Raw genomic sequence first — 25388 nt, 5'->3', positions numbered from 1 at the left:
ATGTCTGCCTACGGCGGCCTTTCTCAATAGCAAGGCTATGCTCACTGAGTCTGTACATAGTCAAGGCTTTCCTTAATTTTGGGTCAGTCACAGTGGTCAGGTATTCTGCCGCTGTGTACTCTCTGTGTAGGGCCAAATAGCATTCTAGTTTGCTCTGTTTTTTTGTTAATTCTTTCCAATGTGTTAAGTAGTTATCTTTTTGTTTTCTCATAATTTGGTTGGGTCTAATTGTGCTGCTGTCCTGGGGCTCTGTAGTGTGTGTTTGTGTTTGTGAACAGAGCCCCAGGACCAGCTTGCTTAGGGGACTCTTCTCTCTCTCTCTCTCTCTCTCTCTCTCTCTCTCACTCTCTCTCTCTCATTCTCTCTCACTCTCTCTTTCTCTCTCATTCTCTCTCTCTCATTCTCTCTCCTCATTCTCTCACTCTCTCTTACTCTCATGCTCTCACTCTCTCTCTCTCTCTCTCACACTCTCTCTCTTACTCTCTCTCTATCACTCTCTCTTTGTCTCTCACTCTCTCTCACTCCGTCTCTGCTCTTTCTCTCTACCTTTTAACCTTTTAATCAATCTGATGACTTCAGAGAAAACTCATTTATTGGAGTTGTCTTTTCCCAAAAACCTGTCACCATTTATGACATAGCCTTTGTAATTATTTCCATAAAGAGGATAAGAATGGATTCTCTGCTACGTCAAGCTGTTGATATTATAACGATGCTGAAAAGATTTGATCATCTTGGCTTGGTGTTGATGGCAGCGCGCAGTGAGATTGATGAGTGTGGAGGCCCAAGGTAAAGTTTATGACAACGCAGTAGATTTCAGGGAGGAGTCATTAATTAGGTACATGCTTTAGACTAATGACAAATGTGCCTGTTGTTGTCGTAGCAACTTGGGACTTGTTTACAAAGGAGGACACCTCATTCACAGGAGGTAGTGGCACCTTAATTGGGGAGGATGGGCTTGTGGTAATGTCTGGAGAGGAATGAGTGGAATGGTATCAAATACATTAAACACATGGTTTCTATGGTTTCTATGTGTTTGATGGCATTCCATTAGCTCTGTTCCAGCCATTATTATGAGCCGTCCTCCCCTCAGCAGCCTCCACTGACCTCAATGTATAGGTTACTGTTTCACAAAACAAAACCTGCAACGATCTCTGTATAATAAGGCATTTTATTTGTAGAACGCTTTCTCACAAACCCAAAGATTGAGGTTTATGGTTTCAATAGTGATACCTCATTGTGGAGTTTTCAGTAGGAGGGGAGAATCATCAGTGTTGTAATGGGTGTACTCACTGTCCTCTGGAAGTGTGCACCAGGAGTGTGACCAGTGTGGATGTGGCTGGACACACACAGTTCAGGGCCAGCATGGCGAACTTGAATTCCTCCTCACAGACTACGTGATCTAACAAATAAAACAGAATACTGCAAGTCAGAGCAAATAGGTGATGTAACAACTTTGTTTTGAAAGGAATGCAACGGACAGAGATGGAGAGAGGGAGCTGGGGATGGGGGGGACTGAGGGGAGGGAGCAAAACACAGAGTTGGAGGAAGAGAGTAAAAAAGAGAGAGAGGGACAGGGAGACTGAGAGAAAGAGAGAGAGGGACAGGGACAGGGAGACTGAGAGAAAGAGAGGGACAGGTAGACTGAGAGAAAGAGAGAGAGGGACAGGGACAGGGAGACTGAGAGAAAGAGGGACAGGGAGACTGAGAGAAAGAGAGAGAGGGACAGGGAGACTGAGAGAAAGAGGGACAGGGAGAGTGAGAGAAAGAGAGGGACAGGGAGACTGATAGAAAGAGAGAGAGGGACAGGGAGACTGAGAGAAAGAGAGAGAGGGACAGGGAGAGTGAGAGAAAGAGAGGGACAGGGAGACTGATAGAAAGAGAGAGGGACTGGGAGACAGAGAGAGAGGGACAGGGAGACTGATAGAAAGAGAGAGAGGGACAGGGAGACTGAGAGAAAGAGAGAGGGACAGGGAGACTGATAGAAAGAGAGAGAGGGACAGGGAGACTGAGAGAGAGAGGGACAGGGAGACTGATAGAAAGAGAGAGAGGGACAGGGAGACTGAGAGAGAGGGACAGGGAGACTGATAGAAAGAGAGAGAGGGACAGGGAGACAGAGAGAGAGGGGGACAGGGAGACTGATAGAAAGAGACAGAGGGACAGGGAGACAGAGAGAGAGAGGGACAGGGATACTGATAGAAAGAGAGAGAGGGACAGGGAGACAGAGAGAGAGGGACAGGGAGACTGATAGAAAGAGAGAGAGGGACAGGGAGACTGAGAGAAAGAGAGATGGACAGGGAGACTGATAGAAAGAGAGAGAGGGACAGGGAGACAGAGAGAGAGGGACAGGGAGACTGATAGAAAGAAAGAGAGGGACAGGGAGACTGAGAGAGAGAGAGGGACAGGGAGACTGATAGAAAGAGAGAGAGGGACAGGGAGACTGAGAGAGAGAGGGGGACAGGGAGACTGATAGAAAGAGACAGAGGGACAGGAGACAGAGAGGAGACAGGGAGACTGATAGAAAGAGAGAGAGGGACAGGGAGACTGATAGAAAGAGAGGGACAGGGAGACTGATAGAAAGAGAGAGGGACAGGGAGACTGGCAGAAAGAGAGAGAGGGACAGGGAGACTGAGAGAAAGAGAGAGAGGGACAGGGACAGGGAGAGTAAGAGAAAGAGAGGGACAGGGAGACTGATAGAAAGAGAGAGAGGGACAGGGAGACAGAGAGAGAGAGACAGGGAGACTGATAGAAAGAGAGAAAGGGACAAGGAGACTTAGAGAGAGGGACAGGGAGACTGATAGAGAGAGGGACAGGGAGACTGATAGAAAGAGACAGAGGGACAGGGAGACAGAGAGAGAGAGGGACAGGGAGACTGATAGAAAGAGACAGAGGGACAGGGAGACAGAGAGAGAGAGGGGGACAGGGAGACTGATAGAAAGAGAGAGAGGGACAGGGAGGTTGAGAGAGAGAGAGGGACAGGGAGACTGGCAGAAAGAGAGAGAGGGACAGGGAGACTGAGAGAAAGAGAGAGAGGGACAGGGACAGGGAGAGTGAGAGAAAGAGAGGGACAGGGAGACTGATAGAAAGAGAGAGAGGGACAGGGAGACAGAGAGAGAGAGACAGGGAGACTGATAGAAAGAGAGAAAGGGACAAGGAGACTTAGAGAGAGGGACAGGGAGACTGATAGAGAGAGGGACAGGGAGACTGATAGAAAGAGACAGAGGGACAGGGAGACAGAGAGAGAGAGGGACAGGGAGACTGATAGAAAGAGAGAGAGGGACAGGGAGACTGAGAGAGAAAGAGGGACATGGAGACTGATAGAAAGAGAGAGAGGGACAGGGAGACAGAGAGAGAGAGGGACAGGGAGACTGATAGAAAGAGACAGGGGGACAGGGAGACTGATAGAAAGAGACAGAGACAAAAAGAGCAAGGAAAACTCACCAGCAAACTTCACATGGAATTTGTTCTCTGGTTTGAGGATCTGGACATACAGGGGGCAGTTTGGGGCAAAGTCCTTCACAGCCCAGGCTCTGAGGATGGTCTGGTGGTCCTGCAGGACAAAACAACATTCATTTCCATCTGCTACTTCTAACACTTTCACCCTCACTCAACCGGAAATGTAATTCCGATTTTATGAGTCCATTTATGAGGCCAGCTGGACTGTTATGTGCATACAATATGAGTTTATAAATCCAATACTTATTTTTCATTTCTGTCCATTTTGTAAAATCAGCTGAGTGGAAAAGTAAAATAGTTCTTAAGCCACAGGTCCAATACGCACAATCTCACTGAGTTAGAGTGGAAATATTCAGTTCATTGCAATCACAACTCAATTCATGTATTGAGTAAGGATTGCAATGCGTTAATTATGAAGTCATGAGCCTGATAATAAACTTACAGCCGCAGTGCGGTCCACCTCATTCCTACTGCTCAGGATAAAACAGGCTTCTGCATCATCCATCCTGTAGGAAACAAACTGGTTTAACAGAAACACATACACACACACACACACACACACACACACACACACACACACACACACACACACACACACACACACACACACACACACACACACACACACACACACACACACACACACACACACACACACACACACACACACACACACACACACACACACCAGGGCCAGGGAAGCTTCAGACAAGTAATATTAGTGAGAACTGTCCGAGAGAAAAGCTAAGAGGCTAAATCTGCATGCTGTTGTAATGTTCACCGTATTGTCACACTGTATTACTGTCATGGTTTTCATCAGAGTATTTTCATGTGATAACGGCAGAGTGGATGGGTGAGCTGCTGGGTGAATTTATGACTGTTATCACTGAACGACCATGCAGTCCTGTGCTGCAGTGGACAGAGTAAATGTCATGCCATCCCAGTTTCCTCTCATGGGGACAAGCAGTATTACCACAATTCAACCATTCATCACCACCCCTTAACATCCACCCTACGACTACAATAAAATCAGAGCAGCTGCATATATCAATGGCTTCCTGTATTGTGTTCCTGACAGGGCAACTTCTGCCACTGCCAACACTGCCAACATGGTTTGATGTGATCGATCTCAGCTATGATTTGTGTTGATGCATATGAACTTGGCTGTTGTGATGAGAGTGAGCCGTACGGAGAAATCCCATTACACTGATATACTAGGAGAGGACAGCCAACTGAATTAACACCTTTGACCGACCTTTCCTGACTTTACCACTCTCTTATCTGTCAGCAGCACAAGGTGCACAAACTCACTCACAGACTCTAGATTCATATCTGAGATCAGAAAGCCTATCAACCAGTAACTGAACTGTGAGGACTCAACAACAGGCTCATTAGAGGTTTAATCTGATCTGCAATTACCAACTCAGGCATCTGTGACCTCAACTGATGGTGTTATGATCTTCAACAGGCTCATTAGAGGTTTAATCTGATCTGCAATTACCAACTCAGGCCTCTGTGACCTCAACTGATGGTGTTATGAACTTCTCTGATACCCCTTGCTTCCCTTTACACTCTTAGAAAAAAATATGCTTTTTAGAACTTTAACCTTTTTGGTTCCAGGTTGTCATAGGGTTCTACATGGAACACAAAATAGTTATACCTGGAACCACAAAGGGTTCTAACTGGAACCAAAAAGTTTTCCCCTATGGGGACGGCCGAAGAACCGTTTTGGAACCCTCTTTTTGCAAATAAAAATGTTATAGAATGGAGCTGTCAAAGTGATATTTCTTTCTATGTATTCCACAACATTCCCCTGCGGAACACTGCCCTTCTCTCCCATTGAGACTCTGTAGGCCCAGGGGGCGGTGGGTCACTCACTTGGCCCTCATGAGGTCTGTGTCTTTGAGCGCTGAGCCCTGGAGATAGATGACCCTCTGGGACCACAGGGGGATCTGGAGGACACGACGCACCTGGGTGTCCATCTCCGTAGGGCACAGGATCACCACATAGTAGTCCTGCAGGGTAGATACCTGTTAGATACCTAACATCAGGAGAGCAGGGTAGATACCTGTTATATACCTAACATCAGGAGAGCAGGGTAGATACCAGTTATATACCTAACATCAGTAGAGCAGGGTAGATACCAGTTATATACCTAACATCAGGAGAGCAGGGTAGATACCAGTTATATACCTAACATCAGGAGAGCAGGGTAGATACCAGTTATATACCTAACATCAGTAGAGCAGGGTAGATACCAGTTATATACTTAACATCAGTAGAGCAGGGTAGATACCAGTTATATACCTAACATCAGGAGAGCAGGGTAGATACCTGTTAGAAACCTAACATCAGGAGAGCAGGGTAGATACCTGTTAGAAACCTAACATCAGGAGAGCAGGGTAGATACCTGTTATATACCTAACATCAAGAGAGCAGGGTAGATACCTTTTATATACCTAACATCAGGAGAGCAGGGTAGATACCTGTTAGAAACCTAACATCTACACTGAAGGCATATTTGCATATTTTATTATATTTTGCCAGCTAAATGCACATTGTGTTAGGAACCAGATTTGATTGTCTAAATGACTTGTGCGCTAAATAAAACATCAATATTGAGGTCTGTCCTTTAGCGCTATTCCTGTAGAGACCTACCAAATAACATAGCTCTATTCCTGTAGAGATCTACCAAATAACATAGCGCTATTCCTGTAGAGATCTACCAAATAACATAGCTCTATTCCTGTAGAGACCTACCAAATAACATAGCTCTATTCCTGTAGAGACCTACCACATAACATAGCTCTATTCCTGTAGAGACCTACCAAATAACATAGCTCTATTCCTGTAGAGACCTGTAGAGACCAAATAACATAGCTCTATTCCTGTAGAGACCTACCAAATAACATAGCTCTATTCCTGTAGAGACCTACCAAATAACATAGCCCTGAACAAGGGTGTTATGTTCTGACCATAGTTATTTTGTGTTTTCCTTGTTAGTGTTGGTCAGGACGTGAGCTGGGTGGGCATTCTAAGTTGTGTGTCTAGTTTGTCTATTTCTAAGTTTGGCCTGATATGGTTCTCAATCAGAGGCAGGTGTTAGTCATTGTCTCTGATTGGGAACCATATTTAGGTAGCCTGTTTTGTGTTGGGATTTGTGGGTGGTTGTTTCCTGTCTTTGTGTTTTCTGCACCAGTTAGGACTTTTTCGGTTTTCACGTTTATTGTTTAGTATTCTGTTCATGTTGAGTTACCTTATTAAAATAACATGAACTCTAACCACGCTGCGTTTTGGTCTGCCTCTCCTTCCCAGGAAGAAAGCCGTTACAAAGGGCTCTATTCCTGTAGAGGTCTACCAAATAACATAGCCCTGAACAAGGGCTCTATTCCTGTAGAGACCTACCAAATAACATAGCCCTGAACAAGGGCTCTATTCCTGTAGAGACCTACCAAATAACATAGCCCTGAACAAGGGCTCTATTCCTGTAGAGACCTACCAAATAACATAGCCCTGAACAAGGGCTCTATTCCTGTAGAGACCTACCAAATAACATAGCCCTGAACAAGGGCTCTATTCCTGTAGAGACCTACCAAATAACATAGCCCTGAACAAGGGCGCTATTACTGTAGAGACCTACCAATATCATAGCCTTCCTCTATTCCTGTAGAGACCTACCAGTATCATAGCCTTCCTCTATTACTGTAGAGACCTACCAATATCATTTTCTTCCTCTATTACTGTAGAGACCTACCAATATCATAGCCTCTCTATTACTGTAGAGACCTACCAATATAATAGCCTCTCTATTACTGTAGAGACCTACCAATATCATACCCTCTCTATTACTGTAGAGACCTACCAATATCATTTTCTTCCTCTATTACTGTAGAGACCTACCAATATCATAGCCTCTCTATTACTGTAGAGACCTACCAATATCATAGCCTCTCTATTACTGTAGATACCTACTAATATCATAGCCTCTCTATTACTGTAGAGACCTACCAATATCATAGTCTTCCTCTATTCCTGTAGAGACCTACCAATATCATAGCCTCTCTATTACTGTAGAGACCTACCAATATCATAGCCTCTCTATTACTGTAGAGACCTACCAATATCATAGCCTCTCTATTACGGTAGATAACTACTAATATCATAGCCTCTATTACTGTAGAGACCTACCAATATCATAGCCTCTCTATTACTGCAGAGACCTACCAATATCATAGCCTCTCTATTACTGTAGAGATATACCAATATCATAGCCTCTCTATTCCTGTAGAGACCTACCAATATCATAGCCTCTCTATTACTGTAGAGACTTACCAATATCATAGCCTCTCTATTACTGTAGATACCTACCAATATCACACCCTCTCTGTTCCTGTAGAGACCTACCAAATAACATAGCTCTATTCCTGTAGAGACCTACCAAATAACATAGCTCTATTCCTGTAGAGACCTACCAAATAACATAGCTCTATTCCTGTAGAGACCTACCAAATAACATAGCTCTATTCCTGTAGAGACCTACCAAATAACATAGCTCTATTCCTGTAGAGACCTACCAAATAACATAGCCCTGAACAAGGGTGTTATGTTCTGACCATAGTTCTTTTGTATTTTCCTTGTTTTAGTGTTGGTCAGGACGTGAGCTGGGTGGGCATTCTAAGTTGTGTGTCTAGTTTGTCTATTTCTATGTTTGGCCTGATATGGTTCTCAATCAGAGGCAGGTGTTAGTCATTGTCTCTGATTGGGAACCATATTTAGGTAGCCTGTTTTGTGTTGGGATTTGTGGGTGGTTGTTTCCTGTCTTTGTGTTTTCTGCACCAGTTAGGACTGTTTCGGTTCTTCACGTTTATTGTTTAGTATTCTGTTCATGTTGAGTTACCTTATTAAAATAACATGAACTCTAACCACGCTGCGTTTTGGTCTGCCTCTCCTTCCCAGGAAGAAAGCCTTTACAAAGGGCTCTATTCCTGTAGAGGTCTACCAAATAACATGGCCCTGAACAAGGGCTCTATTCCTGTAGAGCTCTACCAAATAACATAGCCCTGAACAAGGGCTCTATTCCTGTAGAGACCTACCAAATAACATAGCCCTGAACAAGGGCTCTATTCCTGTAGAGACCTACCAAATAACATAGCCCTGAACAAGGGCTCTATTCCTGTAGAGACCTACCAAATAACATAGCCCTGAACAAGGGCTCTATTCCTGTAGAGACCTACCAAATAACAAGGGCTCTATTCCTGTAGAGACCTACCAAATAACATAGCCCTGAACAAGGGCTCTATTACTGTAGAGACCTACCAATATCATAGCCTTCCTCTATTACTGTAGAGACCTACCAATATCATAGCCTTCCTCTATTACTGTAGAGACCTACCAATATCATAGCCTTCCTCTATTACTGTAGAGACCTACCAATATCATAGCCTCTCTATTGCTATAGATACCTACCAATATCATTTTCTTCCTCTATTATTGTAGTGACCTACCAATATCATAGCCTCTCTATTACTGTAGAGAACTACCAATATCATAGCCTCTCTATTACTGTAGAGACCTACCAATATCATAGCCTCTCTATTACTGTAGAGACCTACCAATATCATAGCCTCTCTATTACTGTAGACCTACCAATATCTACTAATTACTGTAGAGACCTACCAATATCATAGCCTCTCTATTACTGTAGAGAGACCTACCAATATCATAGCCTCTCTATTACTGTAGAGACCTACCAATATCATAGCCTCTCTATTACTGTAGAGACCTACCAATATCATAGCCTCTCTATTACTTCCTCTATTACTGTAGAGACCTACCAATATCATAGCCTTCCTCTATTACTGTAGAGACCTACCAATATCATTTTCTTCCTCTATTACTGTAGAGACCTACCAATACCATAGCCTCTCTATTGCTATAGATACCTACCAATATCATTTTCTTCCTCTATTACTGTAGAGACCTACCAATATCATAGCCTCTCTATTACTGTAGAGACCTACCAATATCATTTTCTTCCTCTATTACTGTAGAGACCTACCAATATCATAGCCTCTCTATTACTGTAGAGACCTACCAATATCATAGCCTCTCTATTACTGTAGACCTACCTACTGTAGACCTACCAATATCATAGCCTCTCTATTACTGTAGAGACCTACCAATATCATAGCTCTCTATTACTGTAGAGACCTACCAATATCATAGCCTCTCTATTACTGTAGAGACCTACCAATATCATAGCCTCTCTATTACTGTAGAGACCTACCAATATCATAGCCTCTCTATTACTGTAGAGACCTACCAATATCATAGCCTCTCTATTACTGTAGAGACCTACCAATATCATAGCCTCTCTATTACTGTAGAGACCTACCAATATCATAGCCTTCTCATTACTGTATTACTGTAGAGACCTACCAATATCATTTTCTTCCTCTATTACTGTAGAGACCTACCAATATCATAGCCTCTCTATTACTTACTGTAGATACCTACCAATATCATAGCCTCTCTATTCCTGTAGAGACCTACCAATATCATAGCCTCTCTATTACTGTAGAGACCTACCAATATAATAGCCTCTCTATTACTGTAGAGACCTACCAATATCATACCCTCTCTATTACTGTAGAGACCTACCAATATCATAGCCTCTCTATTACTGTAGAGACCTACCAATATCATTTTCTTCCTCTATTACTGTAGAGACCTACCAATATCATAGCCTCTCTATTGCTATAGATACCTACCAATATCATTTTCTTCCTCTATTACTGTAGAGACCTACCAATATCATAGCCTCTCTATTACTGTAGAGACCTACCAATATCATAGCCTTCCTCTATTACTGTAGAGACCTACCAATATCATAGCCTCTCTATTGCTATAGATACCTACCAATATCATTTTCTTCCTCTATTACTGTAGAGACCTACCAATATCATAGCCTCTCTATTACTGTAGAGACCTACCAATATCATTTTCTTCCTCTATTACTGTAGAGACCTACCAATATCATAGCCTCTCTATTACTGTAGAGACCTACCAATATCATAGCCTCTCTATTACTGTAGATACCTACCAATATAATAGCCTCTCTATTACTGTAGAGACCTACCAATATCATTTTTAGCCTCTATTATTACTGTAGAGACCTACCAATATCATAGCCTCTCTATTACTGTAGAGACCTACCAATATCATAGCCTCTCTATTACTGTAGATAACTACTAATTACTGTAGAGACCTACCAATATCATAGCCTCTCTATTACTGTAGATACCTACCAATATAATAGCTTCTCTATTACTGTAGAGACCTACCAATATCATAGCCTCTCTATTACTGTAGAGACCTACCAATATCATAGCCTCTCTATTACGGTAGATAACTACTAATATCATAGCCTCTATTACTGTAGAGACCTACCAATATCATAGCCTCTCTATTACTGCAGAGACCTAACAATATCATAGCCTCTCTATTACTGTAGAGACATACCAATATCATAGCCTCTCTATTCCTGTAGAGACCTACCAATATCATAGCCTCTCTATTACTGTAGAGACCTACCAATATCATAGCCTCTCTATTACTGTAGAGACCTACCAATATCATAGCCTCTCTATTACTGTAGATACCTACCAATATCATAGCCTCTCTATTACTGTAGAGACCTACCAATATCATACCCTCTCTATTACTGTAGAGACCTACCAATATCATAGCCTCTCTATTACTGTAGAGACCTACCAATATCATAGCCTCTCTATTACTGTAGAGACCTACCAATATCATAGCCTCTCTATTACTGTAGAGACCTACCAATATCATAGCCTCTCTATTACTGTAGAGACCTACCAATATCATAGCCTCTCTATTACTGTAGATACCTACCAATATCATTCTCTATTACGTAGAGACCTACCAATATCATAGCCTATTCTCTATTACTGTAGAGACCTACCAATATCATAGCCCTCTATTACTGTAGATAACTCTATTACTGTAGAGACCTACCAATATCATAGCCTCTCTATTACTGTAGAGACCTACAAATATCATAGCCTCTCTATTACTGTAGAGACCTACCAATATCATAGCCTCTCTATTACTGTAGAGACCTACCAATATCATAGCCTTCCTCTATTACTGTAGAGAACCAATATCATAGCCTTCCTCTATTACTGTAGAGACCTACCAATATCATTTTCTTCCTCTATTACTGTAGAGACCTACCAATATCATAGCCTCTCTATTACTGTAGAGACCTACCAATATCATAGCCTCTCTATTACTGTAGAGACCTACCAATATCATAGCCTCTCTATTACTGTAGAGACCTACCAATATCATTTTCTATTACTGTAGAGACCTACCAATATCTAGCCTCTCTATTACTGTAGAGACCTACCAATATCATAGCCTCTCTATTACTGTAGAGACCTACCAATATCATAGCCTCTCTATTACTGTAGATACCTCTATTACTGTAGAGACCTACCAATATCATAGCCTCTCTATTACTGTAGAGACCTACCAATATCATAGCCTCTCTATTAGCCTCTCTATTACTGTAGATACCTACCAATATCATAGCCTCTCTATTACTGTAGAGACCTACCAATATCATAGCCTCTCTATTACTGTAGAGACCTACCAATATCATAGCCTCTCTATTACTGTAGAGACCTACTAATATCATAGCCTCTCTATTACTGTAGAGACCTACCAATATCATAGCCTCTCTATTACTGTAGAGACCTACCAATATCATAGCCTCTCTATTACTGTAGAGACCTACCAATATCATTTTCTTCCTCTATTACTGTAGAGACCTACCAATATCATAGCCTCTCTATTACTGTAGAGACCTACCAATATCATAGCCTCTCTATTACTGTAGAGACCTACCAATATCATTCTCTTCCTCTATTACTGTAGAGACCTACCAATAGCATAGCCTCTCTATTACTGTAGAGACCTACCAATATCATAGTCTTCCTCTATTCCTGTAGAGACCTACCAATATCATAGCCTCTCTATTACTGTAGAGACCTACCAATATCATTTCTTCCTCTATTACTGTAGAGACCTACCAATATCATAGCCTCTCTATTACTGTAGAGACCTACCAATATCATAGCCTCTCTATTACTGTAGATAACTACTAATTACTGTAGAGACCTACCAATATCATAGCCTCTCTATTACTGCAGAGACCTACAAATATCATAGCCTCTCTATTACTGTAGAGACCTACCAATATCATAGCCTCTCTATTACTGTAGAGACCTACCAATATCATAGCCTTCCTCTATTCCTGTAGAGACCTACCAGTATCATAGCCTTCCTCTATTACTGTAGAGACCTACCAATATCATTTTCTTCCTCTATTACTGTAGAGACCTACCAATATCATAGCCTCTCTATTACTGTAGAGACCTTCCAATATCATAGCCTCTCTATTCCTGTAGAGACCTACCAATATCATAGCCTCTCTATTACTGTAGAGACCTACCAATATCATTTTCTTCCTCTATTACTGTAGAGACCTACCAATAGCATAGCCTCTCTATTACTGTAGAGACCTACCAATATCATAGCCTCTCTATTACTGTAGAGACCTACCAATATCATAGCCTCTCTATTACTGCAGAGACCTACAAATATCATAGCCTCTCTATTACTGTAGAGACCTACCAATATCATAGCCTCTCTATTACTGTAGAGACCTACCAATATCATAGCCTCTCTATTACTGTAGATAACTACCAATATCATAGCCTCTATTACTGTAGAGACCTACCAATATCATAGCCTCTCTATTACTGTAGAGACCTACCAATATCATAGCCTCTCTATTCCTGTAGAGACCTACCAATATCATAGCCTCTCTATTACTGTAGAGACCTACCAATATCATTGTCTTTCTCTATTCCTGTAGAGACCTACCAATATCATAGCCTCTCTATTACTGTAGAGACCTACCAATATCATAGCCTCTCTATTACTGTAGAGACCTACCAATATCATAGCCTCTCTATTACTGTAGAGACCTACCAATATCATAGCCTCTCTATTACTGTAGAGACCTACCAATATCATAGTCTTCCTCTATTCCTGTAGAGACCTACCAATATCATAGCCTCTCTATTACTGTAGAGACCTACCAATATCATAGCCTCTCTATTACTGTAGATACCTACCAATATAATAGCCTCTCTATTACTGTAGAGACCTACCAATATCATACCCTCTCTATTCCTGTAGAGACCTACCAATATCATAGCCTCTCTATTACTGTAGAGACTTACCAATATCATAGCCTCTCTATTACTGTAGATACCTACCAATATCACACCCTCTCTGTTCCTGTAGAGACCTACCAAATAACATAGCTCTATTCCTGTAGAGACCTACCAAATAACATAGCTCTATTCCTGTAGAGACCTACCAAATAACATAGCTCTATTCCTGTAGAGACCTACCAAATAACATAGCTCTATTCCTGTAGAGACCTACCAAATAACATAGCTCTATTCCTGTAGAGACCTACCAAATAACATAGCCCTGAACAAGGGTGTTATGTTCTGACCATAGTTCTTTTGTGTTTTCCTTGTTTTAGTGTTGGTCAGGACGTGAGCTGGGTGGGCATTCTAAGTTGTGTGTCTAGTTTGTCTATTTCTATGTTTGGCCTGATATGGTTCTCAATCAGAGGCAGGTGTTAGTCATTGTCTCTGATTGGGAACCATATTTAGGTAGCCTGTTTTGTGTTGGGATTTGTGGGTGGTTGTTTCCTGTCTTTGTGTTTTCTGCACCAGTTAGGACTGTTTCGGTTTTTCACGTTTATTGTTTAGTATTCTGTTCATGTTGAGTTACCTTATTAAAATAACATGAACTCTAACCACGCTGCGTTTTGGTCTGCCTCTCCTTCCCAGGAAGAAAGCCTTTACAAAGGGCTCTATTCCTGTAGAGGTCTACCAAATAACATAGCCCTGAACAAGGGCTCTATTCCTGTAGAGACCTACCAAATAACATAGCCCTGAACAAGGGCTCTATTCCTGTAGAGACCTACCAAATAACATAGCCCTGAACAAGGGCTCTATTCCTGTAGAGACCTACCAAATAACATAGCTCTATTCCTGTAGAGACCTACCAAATAACATAGCCCTGAACAAGGGCTCTATTCCTGTAGAGACATACCAAATAACATAGCCCTGAACAAGGGCTCTATTCCTGTAGAGACATACCAAATAACATAGCCCTGAACAAGGGCTCTATTCCTGTAGAGACATACCAAATAACATAGCCCTGAACAAGGGCTCTATTCCTGTAGAGACATACCAAATATCATATATCTATTATAGAGACCTTCCAAATCTATTACTGCTATTACTGAGAGACCTACCAATATCATAGCCTTCCTCTATTCCTGTAGAGACCTACCAATATCATAGCCTCTCTATTACTGTAGAGACCTACCAATATCATTTTCTTCCTCTATTACTGTAGATACCTACCAATATCATAGCCTCTCTATTACTGTAGAGACCTACCAATATCATAGCATCTCTATTCCTGTAGAGACCTACCAATATCATAGCCTCTCTATTACTGTAGAGACCTACCAATATAATTTTCTTCCTCTATTACTGTAGAGACCTACCAATAGCATAGCATCTCTATTACTGTAGAGACCTACCAATATCATAGCCTTTCTATTACTGTAGAGACCTACTAATATCATAGCCTCTCTATTACTGTAGAGACCTACCAATATCATTTTATTCCTCTATTACTGTAGAGACCTACCAATATCATAGCCTCTCTATTACTGTAGAGAACTACCAATATCACAGCCTTCCTCTATTACTGTAGAGACCTACCAATATCATAGCCTCTCTATTACTGTAGAGACCTACCAATATCATAGCCTCTCTATTACTGTAGAGACCTACCAATATCATAGCCTCTCTATTACTGTAGAGACCTACCAATATCATAGCATCTCTATTACTGTAGATACCTACTAATATCATAGCCTCTCTATTACTGTAGAGACCTACCAATATCATTTTCTTCCTCTATTACTGTAGAGACCTACCAATATCATAGCCTCTCTATTACTGTAGAGACCTACCAATATCATAGCCTTCCTCTATTACTGTAGATACCTACCAATATCATTGCCTTCCTCTATTCCTGTAGAGACGTACCAAATAACATTGCCTTCTTCTATTCCTGTAGACCGACCTGTAATCTAGGATGAGCGTAGAACTCATTGAGGAAGTCCATGAGCAAGTCTATCTTCAGAGAGCTGACACACAGGACGGCGTGTTTCTCTGTCTGGGCCCGGTGTCTGCTGTAGTTCCCTCCTGACTTCTGACGCTCCATCCACAGATAGGCCAACTCCTCAAACTGACACACACACACACACACACACACACACACACACACACACACACACACACACACAACACACACACACACACACACACACACACACACACACATATTTGAGGTTACAACAACCTACTGTACGGTTTGTAATACACTTACGGCATAACATGTTAGGAGGGTGACAGAAAGAGAAGGGTGACAGAGGTAGGAGGGTGACAGAGGTAGGAGGGTGACAGAGGTAGGAGGGTGACAGAGGTAGGAGGGTGACAGAAAGAAAGAAGGGTGACAGAAAGAGGAGGGTGACAGAGGTAGGCGGGTGACAGAAAGAGAAGGGTGACAGAGGTAGGAGGGTGACAGAGGTAGGAGGGTGACAGAAAGAGAAGGGTGACAGAAAGAGGAGGGTGACAGAGGTAGAAGGGTGACAGAGGTAGGAGGGTGAGAGAGGTAGGAGGGTGAGAGAACGAGAAGGGTGACAGAGGTAGGAGGGTGACAGAAAGAGAAGGGTGACAGAGGTAGGAGGGTGACAGAAAGAGAAGGGTGACAGAGGTAGGAGGGTGACAGAGGTAGGAGGGTGACAGAGGTCGGAGGGTGACAGAGGTAGGAGGGTGACAGAAAGAGAAGGGTGACATAGGTAGGAGGGTGACAGAGGTAGGAGGTGACAGAAGTAGGAGGGTGACAGAAGTAAGAGGATGAGAGAGGTAGGAGGGTGACAGAAAGAGAAGGGTGACTGAGGTAAGAGGGTGACAGTGGTAGGAGGGTGACAGAGGTAGGAGGGTGACAGAAGTAGGAGGGTGACAGAGGTAGGAGGGTGACAGAGGTCGGAGGGTGACAGAGGTCGGAGGGTGACAGAGGTAGGAGGGTGACAGAAAGAGAAGGGTGACATAGGTAGGAGGGTGACAGAGGTAGGAGGTGACAGAAGTAGGAGGGTGACAGAAGTAAGAGGATGAGAGAGGTAGGAGGGTGACAGAAAGAGAAGGGTGACTGAGGTAAGAGGGTGACAGTGGTAGGAGGGTGACAGAGGTAGGAGGGTGACAGAAGTAGGAGGGTGACAGAGGTAGGAGGGTGAGAGAGGTAGGAGGGTGACAGAAAGAGAACGGTGACAAAGGTAGGAGGGTGACAGAGGTAGGAGGGTGAGAGAGGTAGGAGGGTGACAGAGGTAGGAGGGTGAGAGAGGTAGGAGGGTGACAGAGGTAGGAGGGTGACAGAGGTAGGAGGGTGACAGAAAGAGAATGGTGACAGAGGTAGGAGGGTGAGAGAGGTAGGAGGGTGTCAGAGGTAGGAGGGTGACAGAGGTAGGAGGGTGACAGAGGTAGGAGGGTGACAGAGGTAGGAGGGTGACAGAAAGAGAAGGGTGACAGAAAGAGGAGGGTGACAGAGGTAGGAGGGTGACAGAGGTAGGAGGGTGACAGAGGTAGGAGGGTGACAGAGGTAGGAGGGTGACAGAAAGAGAAGGGTGACAGAAAGAGGAGGGTGACAGAGGTAGGAGGGTGACAGAAAGAGAAGGGTGACAGAGGTAGGAGGGTGACAGAGGTAGGAGGGTGACAGAAAGAGAAGGGTGACAGAAAGAGGAGGGTGACAGAGGTAGGAGGGTGACAGAGGTAGGAGGGTGAGAGAGGTAGGAGGGTGAGAGAACGAGAAGGGTGACAGAGGTAGGAGGGTGACAGAAAGAGAAGGGTGACAGAGGTAGGAGGGTGACAGAAAGAGAAGGGTGACAGAGGTAGGAGGGTGACAGAGGTAGGAGGGTGACAGAGGTCGGAGGGTGACAGAGGTAGGAGGGTGACAGAAAGAGAAGGGTGACATAGGTAGGAGGGTGACAGAGGTAGGAGGGTGACAGAAAGAGAAGGGTGACAGAGGTAGGAGGGTGACAGAGGTAGGAGGGTGACAGAGGTAGGAGGGTGACAGAGGTAGAAGGGTGACAGAAGTAGGAGGGTGACAGAGGTAGGAGGGTGAGAGAGGTAGGAGGGTGACAGAAAGAGAAGGGTGACAAAGGTAGGAGGGTGACAGAGGTAGGAGGGTGAGAGAGGTAGGAGGGTGACAGAGGTAGGAGGGTGAGAGAGGTAGGAGGGTGACAGAGGTAGGAGGGTGACAGAGGTAGGAGGGTGACAGAAAGAGAATGGTGACAGAGGTAGGAGGGTGAGAGAGGTAGGGGGTGTCAGAGGTAGGAGGGTGACAGAGGTAGAAGGGTGACAGAAGTAGGAGGGTGACAGAGGTAGGAGGGTGAGAGAGGTAGGAGGGTGACAGAAAGAGAAGGGTGACAAAGGTAGGAGGGTGACAGAGGTAGGAGGGTGAGAGAGGTAGGAGGGTGACAGAGGTAGGAGGGTGAGAGAGGTAGGAGGGTGACAGAGGTAGGAGGGTGACAGAGGTAGGAGGGTGACAGAAAGAGAATGGTGACAGAGGTAGGAGGGTGAGAGAGGTAGGGGGTGTCAGAGGTAGGAGGGTGACAGAGGTAGGAGGGTGACAGAAAGAGAAGGGTGACAGAGGTAGGAGGGTGACAGAAAGAGAAGGGTGACAGATGTAAGAGGGTGACAGAGGTAGGAGGGTGACAGAGGTAGGAGGGTGAGAGAGGTAGGAGGGTGACAGAGGTAGGAGGGTGACAGAAAGAGAAGGGTGACAGAGGTAGGAGGGTGAGAGAGGTAGGAGGGGGACAGGGGTAGGAGGGTGACAGAGGTAGGAGGGTGAGAGAGGTAGGAGGGTGACAGAAAGAGAAGGGTGACAGAGGTAGGAGGGTGACAGAGGTAGGAGGGTGACAGAGGTAGGAGGGTGACAGAGGTAGGAGGGTGACAGAAAGAGAAGGGTGACAGAGGTAGGAGGGTGACAGAGGTAGGAGGGTGACAGAAAGAGAAGGGTGACAGAGGTAGGAGGGTGATAGAAGTAGGAGGGTGACAGAGTTAAACTGCTGATGCTGCAGGAAGGTTCATCAAATGTATTTCTATGGATTCTATTCATCAGTTAATTTATACTGTGGGGATTTAGTCCACATACTTTATAAAAATGTTTAATGAGGAGGGCTGCTGCTGGAACTAAGATATAGGAGGATAACTAACAAGGTGTTGTTGTGCCTCACTCTCAGCAAGAACAAAGCTTTGAGTTGTGTTCTCATTACTGACGATGGACGGTGCATATGAGGTTGGAGCATGACACGCTAGCACCCACACTCTACACACACAGGAACAGACACACGCATACGTACACACACGCTAGCATCCACACTCTACACACACAAGAACAGACACACGCATACGCACACACACGCTAGCACCCACACTCTTCACACACAGGAACAGACACATGCTAGCATCCACACTCTACACACACAGGAACAGACACTCGCTAGCATCCACACTCTGCACACACAGGAACAGACACAGGCATACGTACACACACGCTAGCATCCACACTCTGCACACACAGGAACAGACACAGGCATACGTACACACACGCTAGCATCCACACTCTGCACACACAGGAACAGACACAGGCATACTCACACACACGCTAGCAGCCACACTCTTCACACACAGGAACAGACACACGCTAGCACCCACACTCTACACACACAGGAACAGACACAGGCATACTCACACACACGCTAGCACCCACACTCTACACACACAGGAACAGACACACGCATACGCACACACACGCTAGCACCCACACTCTTCACACACAGGAACAGACACATGCTAGCACCCACACTCTACACACACGTACATTGTAATATTGTTGTATGGAGGTATTATACCTGTTGTATTGTAGATATGTAGTGGTGTAATAATGTTATATGATTTATCTTGTGTTTTATATATAATGTGCCTTAATGCGTTTGGACGCCAGGAAGAGTAGCTGCTGCCTTGGCAGAAACTAATGGAGATCCCTAATAAATACAAATACAAATGAAATCTTGTGAAATCTTTCAGCCTCAATTATCCTTCGAAAACAGCTGTGGTAATAGGCTATTGTGTAAGCACTGTTATATACAGTGTCATACCTGTAGCGGGAGGACCACGAGAGCCACACAGATGAGAATAACCACCAGCAGTTGAGAAGGCCAGATATGAGGTGTGACGTCACCGTAGCCCACGGTAGAGAAGGTGACGATGCAGAAATACAGAGAGTTGAACAGAGTCAGGTTCTGATTGGATGCTCTCTCAAGATGCTGGATACCACACGCCCTGGAAGGAGGAGAGGGATTTCACATTTAGGGGTGACATTTTGCACAAGGTAGTCTCGCGAGAACAGATGATTGACATCGTATGTTGCTGAATTTGCGTAATGGAGAACTACTATAATGCCGGAACTCAGAGCTTCAGATGTCGGATCTTAACTTGATCGATCCTTAAGTCACAGGGAATTTTCCAGATGCAATTCTAAATGAGCTCCGTGCGTGGCTGAAAATGAACAGTTCTCTTTCTCTCCATGCGGGGGCAGTCGAGTCATTGGGATCAGGGTTTGCTATCAAAATGATGTTCTCTCTCGCTCGCTCAAACGTATAAAATCTATCTGAAACACAGCCATACACATCAACAACCGTCGTTTCATATACAGTGTCAAGTGTATGTTCAAGTTTTTTATTTTATTTTTTTTTTTTATTTCACCTTTATTTAACCAGGTAGGCTAGTTGAGAACAAGTTCTCACTTGCAAATGCAACCTGGCCAAGATAAAGCAAAGAAGTGTGAACCAGACAACAACACAGAGGTACACATGGAGAAAAGAAAGTCTATATACAGTGTGTGCAAAAGGCATGAGGAGGTAGGCAATACGAATGAACTGTCAAAGTTACGAATGAACTGTCAAAATGGAGTTGAATTGTGGCCTGGGGTGGTCTAGCAGTTAGGGCTGCTGCCTTCAGTGCGAACATATAGGCCTACTGTGTCGGCGTGGGTTTGATTCCGGCCCACGGGCCTTCTGGCACAAATAACTCAATCCCCAGATAGACTTGATGTAGATACACATTTCAAATATGGACAGTCCAAGGTTATTATACCCCCGATCTTGATAAGAAATGACCATACCAGACACTGTTGGATAACTTAAATAGGGAACGAATAGAATGATAAGAGTCAGTAGACTACACCAACATTAGTTTCCTTTTACACAAAGTGTTAAAATGATTGGCCAGAACCGGGCGTGAACGTCTGATACTCGGCACTGAAGCTTGCTGCTCAGACCACTGCACTATGTCAGGTCACAACGCTCTAGCAAGCCTTGAGAATACTGGATGGTATGAGGTCGGTCGGTTAGCGGAGCCTTCCCCGAACCATAGCCCCCTAGGTACGCTACTGCATTGTATAGCCTACAAACACTGCTTCCAGTTGCTCCCTGTCTGTGATTATACTTTGTAAATATTTATTCAAATCCTCCTGCAGCAGGATTATTTTCCTCCTGTGAGGAAGATCCGGCATCTGTTTGCACGAGGAAAGAGCAGTGAGCTTATTTGAATAAGGACTGGTTCAATTAAAACATGGACACATTGAATGATCAATAGCTCCCGAGTGGCACAGCGGTCTAAGGCACTGCATCTCAGCGCTTGAGGTGTCACTACAGACACCCTGGTTTGAATCCAGGCTGTATCACAACCGGCTGTGAATGGGAGTCCCATAGGGCGGGGCACAATTGGCCCTGCATCGTCCGGGTTTGGCGGTGTAGGCCGTCATTGTAAATAAGAATTTGTTCTTAACTTACTTGCCTTGTTAAATAAAGGTGAAATAAAATTAAAAATCAAAAAGTCTAAGAGAAAGGTGAATTACACATAATGATGATCCAACGTAACCTAACTTACTGTTACAACTTGGCCTACTGATCACATCACTTGTGATATTTAAACAGTCAGTTAGACATACATATACTATCCACATTGAAATTCAGCCTGGCAGATTAAGGATCAAAACCCTACATTCCCAACGATCGATGCACCACAACACTTCTGCTCTGACCTGTTGAATCAGTGAGAATCACACCATTGATTCTGCTATCTGTTCTGCCTGACTTCCTCAGTTAATTTCCTGTATTGGATAATGAGGATTCAAGATGTCAGTGGATGGAGGAGAGGATAAGGTCCCAGGGAGCACCAGGGATGAAGGGGGAGATCAGGGGCTGTATTTCATTCAAGAGAGTTGTTTCCTCCTAGATGCCCTTGTTCACTCCCCTTCACAGATCTGAAACAACTGGGTATGACAAACTGGGCATGAGAAAACTATCTGTGGGCCAAGCTGGTTGTTGATGTTGTCATTACAACCAAGTCCACCTCTTTTTTTCAATGTTGCTTACCCTTAACCAGATTCTATCAGATCTGTGAGTGGGAATGAAAAAGGGCAGATGGCAGGGAACAGCTTTGTGGAATGAGTTGCAGCCCATGAGCCCAGATTTAGGAAGCTCCAGGGAAGAGAGGCCGGGATCAGAGGACACATACCCAGTGAAGACCAGACAGAGTAGGGTGCAGATGAGGATGAGAACCTGGTTGAACATGGCCGAGTGGGTCCTCTGAATGGCACGATGGAGATCATTCTGAGGGTAAAGAGGGGGGAGGGATAGAAGCAGAGCGAGGGAAGGAGAGATACAGAGAGAGGGTTAGGGTTCGTGTTAAATCGGTTGGTCAGTCAGTTGGTCTGCTGTCCTGGCTAGTCTGTCAGTCTGTCAGTCTGCTCCATCTACTGCACCATCTATCTTTCTATTTATCTCGCTTTAAAACCTATCTGCCTTGCTGGTTACTTTGATACTGATGCAGTCAACCTTTCATGCAGTGAACATGCAGCCCATGTCACACCTTGTTAATGTTTCTGTTTGACTGAAGCCCCACTTCAGTCTCTTCAAGCTACCTACCCACCATGTCCCTTGTTAATGTTTCTGTTTGGCTGAAGCCCCACTTCAGTCTCTTCAAGCTACATACCCACCATGTCCCTTGTCAATGTTTCTGTTTGGCTGAAGCCCCACTTCAGTCTCTTCAAGCTACCTACCCACGATGTCCCTTGTTAATGTTTCTGTTTGGCTGAAGCCCCACTTCAGTCTCTTCAAGCTACATACCCACCATGTCCCTTGTTAATGTTTCTGTTTGGCTGAAGCCCCACTTCAGTCTCTTCAAGCTACCTACCCACCATGTCCCTTGTTAATGTTTCTGTTTGGCTGAAGAAGTCTCCCTACCTACCCACCATGTCCCTTGTTAATGTTTCTGTTTTGCTGAAGCCCCACTTCAGTCTCTTCAAGCTACATACCCACCATGTCCCTTGTTAACGTTTCTGTTTGGCTGAAGCCCCACTTCAGTCTCTTCAAGCTACATACCCACCATGTCCCTTGTTAACGTTTCTGTTTGGCTGAAGCCCCACTTCAGTCTCTTCAAGCTACATACCCACCATGTCCCTTGTTAACGTTTCTGTTTGGCTGAAGCCCCACTTCAGTCTCTTCAAGCTACATACCCACCATGTCCCTTGTTAACGTTTCTGTTTGGCTGAAGCCCCACTTCAGTCTCTTCAAGCTACATACCCACCATGTCCCTTGTTAAAGTTTCTGTTTGGCTGAAGCCCCACTTCAGTCTCTTCAAGCTACATACCCACCATGTCCCTTGTTAATGTTTCTGTTTGGCTGAAGCCCCACTTCAGTCTCTTCAAGCTACATACCCACCATGTCCCTTGTTAACGTTTCTGTTTGGCTGAAGCCCCACTTCAGTCTCTTCAAGCTACATACCCACCATGTCCCTTGTTAATGTTTCTGTTTGGCTGAAGCCCCACTTCAGTCTCTTCAAGCTACCTATCCACCATGCCCCTTGTTAATGTTTCTGTTTGGCTGAAGCCTCCCCTTCAACCTCTCCAGGCTGGACCTGTTCTCCCTCTCAGAACTGGTCTCCTCGGCCCTGGACCTAACCAGCTGTCCACAGAGATACATGCAGGCTCTTGCTCAAATCTATACTCATTGCCTTCCTAAAACTTTTTTCTTAAACTGACAGGGAATCTACAGACTATTCATAACCAGGGAATTCTTACCAGGGCTCTTCTACACCCACATAATGCAGAGTTAAGTTATTCTATAGCAACTATTCTGCAAGCAGGCTATATACAGCATAATCTGAAAGCTGAAGCATTTTAATAGGAAGAACCCATGTATTCCTTGCCAACAAAACTTCCACATTATGACATCATTGCAACCAGTTCTGTCCAGTTTTGACTGCTGCGTTATGGCTGTAGCATATACTCACAATCATATTCTCCAGGGCACACTTGGCTAACCAGCAGTTGAGAAACACTGGGATGAAGATGTTTCTCAATGGAGGCCAGAAGATCTGAAGAGACAATTGGGATGACTTCATATGCACAGTGTGCAGTGTACACTCATCCCATCATCAAGTTTCAACACTCACAGTCCCACATTACCATCCTCCCAGGTCTCTAGAGCTATACTCATAATATAAAACATAAACATTGCAAAGGTCATATGTTGTCTTCTACCCCCAAGCAATAAGACTGTTGAACAATTAATCAAATGTCCCCCCCCTTTTTGTTATTACACTGCTACTACTCACTTTTTATTATCCATGCAGTCACCCCTACCTACATGTACAAATGACATCCACTCTGTAATGGTACCCCCTGTATATAGCCTCCACATGGACTCAGTACCGGTACCCCCTGTATATAGCCTCCTTATTGTTATTTTATTGTGTTACTATTTATTTTATTTTTACTTTAGCTTATTTAGTAAATATTTTCTGAACATTATTTATTGAACTGTATTGTTGGTTAAGGGCTTGTAAGTAAGCATTTCACAGTAAGGTCTACTACACCTGTTGTATTCAGCGCATGTGACAAAAACTATTTGATTTGATGTTCACTAATTGGCCTTGTTTGCTTTGTGGAGTATGGTTTGAGCCACTGAAATGAATCTATTTGTCAGCATCACATTCCTCATGGTATATCCTCTCAAATTCCTCATGGTGTATCCTGTCACATTCCTCATGGTATATCCTCTCAAATTCCTCATGGTATATCCTCTCACATTCCTCATGGTGTATCCTGTCACATTCCTCATGGTGTATCCTGTCACATTCCTCATGGTGTATCCTGTCACATTCCTCATGGTGTATCCTGTCACATTCCTCATGGTGTATCCTGTCACATTCCTCATGGTGTATCCTGTCACATTCCTCATGGTGTATCCTCTCAAATTCCTCATGGTGTATCCTGTCACATTCCTCATGGTGTATCCTGTCACATTCCTCATGGTGTATCCTGTCACATTCCTCATGGTGTATCCTGTCACATTCCTCATGGTGTTATCCTGTCACATTCCTCATGGTGTATCCTGTCACATTCCTCATGGTGTATCCTGTCACATTCCTCATGGTGTATCCTGTCACATTCCTCATGGTGTATCCTGTCACATTCCTCATGGTGTATCCTGTCACATTCCTCATGGTGTTATCCTGTCACATTCCTCATGGTGTATCCTTTCACATTCCTCATGGTGTTATCCTGTCACATTCCTCATGGTGTTATCCTGTCACATTCCTCATGGTGTTATCCTG

General features: G+C 44.0%; 1 protein-coding gene across 9 annotated transcripts in view; it reads right to left on the bottom strand.

Moving 5' to 3' along the window:
- LOC112263911 (potassium channel subfamily T member 1-like) overlaps window positions 1-25388 on the bottom strand; it is a 155632-nt gene that overhangs the window by 32394 nt on the left and 97850 nt on the right. For all 9 annotated transcript variants that reach the window (XM_042331361.1, XM_042331362.1, XM_042331366.1 and 6 more), the window contains 8 exons: window positions 24063-24146; window positions 22287-22381; window positions 19865-20048; window positions 15730-15894; window positions 5332-5468; window positions 3896-3959; window positions 3439-3547; window positions 1291-1399 (listed from right to left, as the gene is read on the bottom strand). In XM_042331361.1, coding sequence (XP_042187295.1) covers window positions 1291-1399; window positions 3439-3547; window positions 3896-3959; window positions 5332-5468; window positions 15730-15894; window positions 19865-20048; window positions 22287-22381; window positions 24063-24146 — 947 coding nt within the window. The remainder of the gene's footprint in view (window positions 1-1290; window positions 1400-3438; window positions 3548-3895; window positions 3960-5331; window positions 5469-15729; window positions 15895-19864; window positions 20049-22286; window positions 22382-24062; window positions 24147-25388) is intronic.

The sequence above is a fragment of the Oncorhynchus tshawytscha genome, linkage group LG12 (genome assembly GCF_018296145.1).
Source record: "Oncorhynchus tshawytscha isolate Ot180627B linkage group LG12, Otsh_v2.0, whole genome shotgun sequence".
Lineage (NCBI taxonomy): Eukaryota > Metazoa > Chordata > Actinopteri > Salmoniformes > Salmonidae > Oncorhynchus > Oncorhynchus tshawytscha.
The sequence above is the reverse complement of the archived record's forward strand: the minus strand, read 5'-3'. Positions and strand labels throughout refer to the sequence as shown.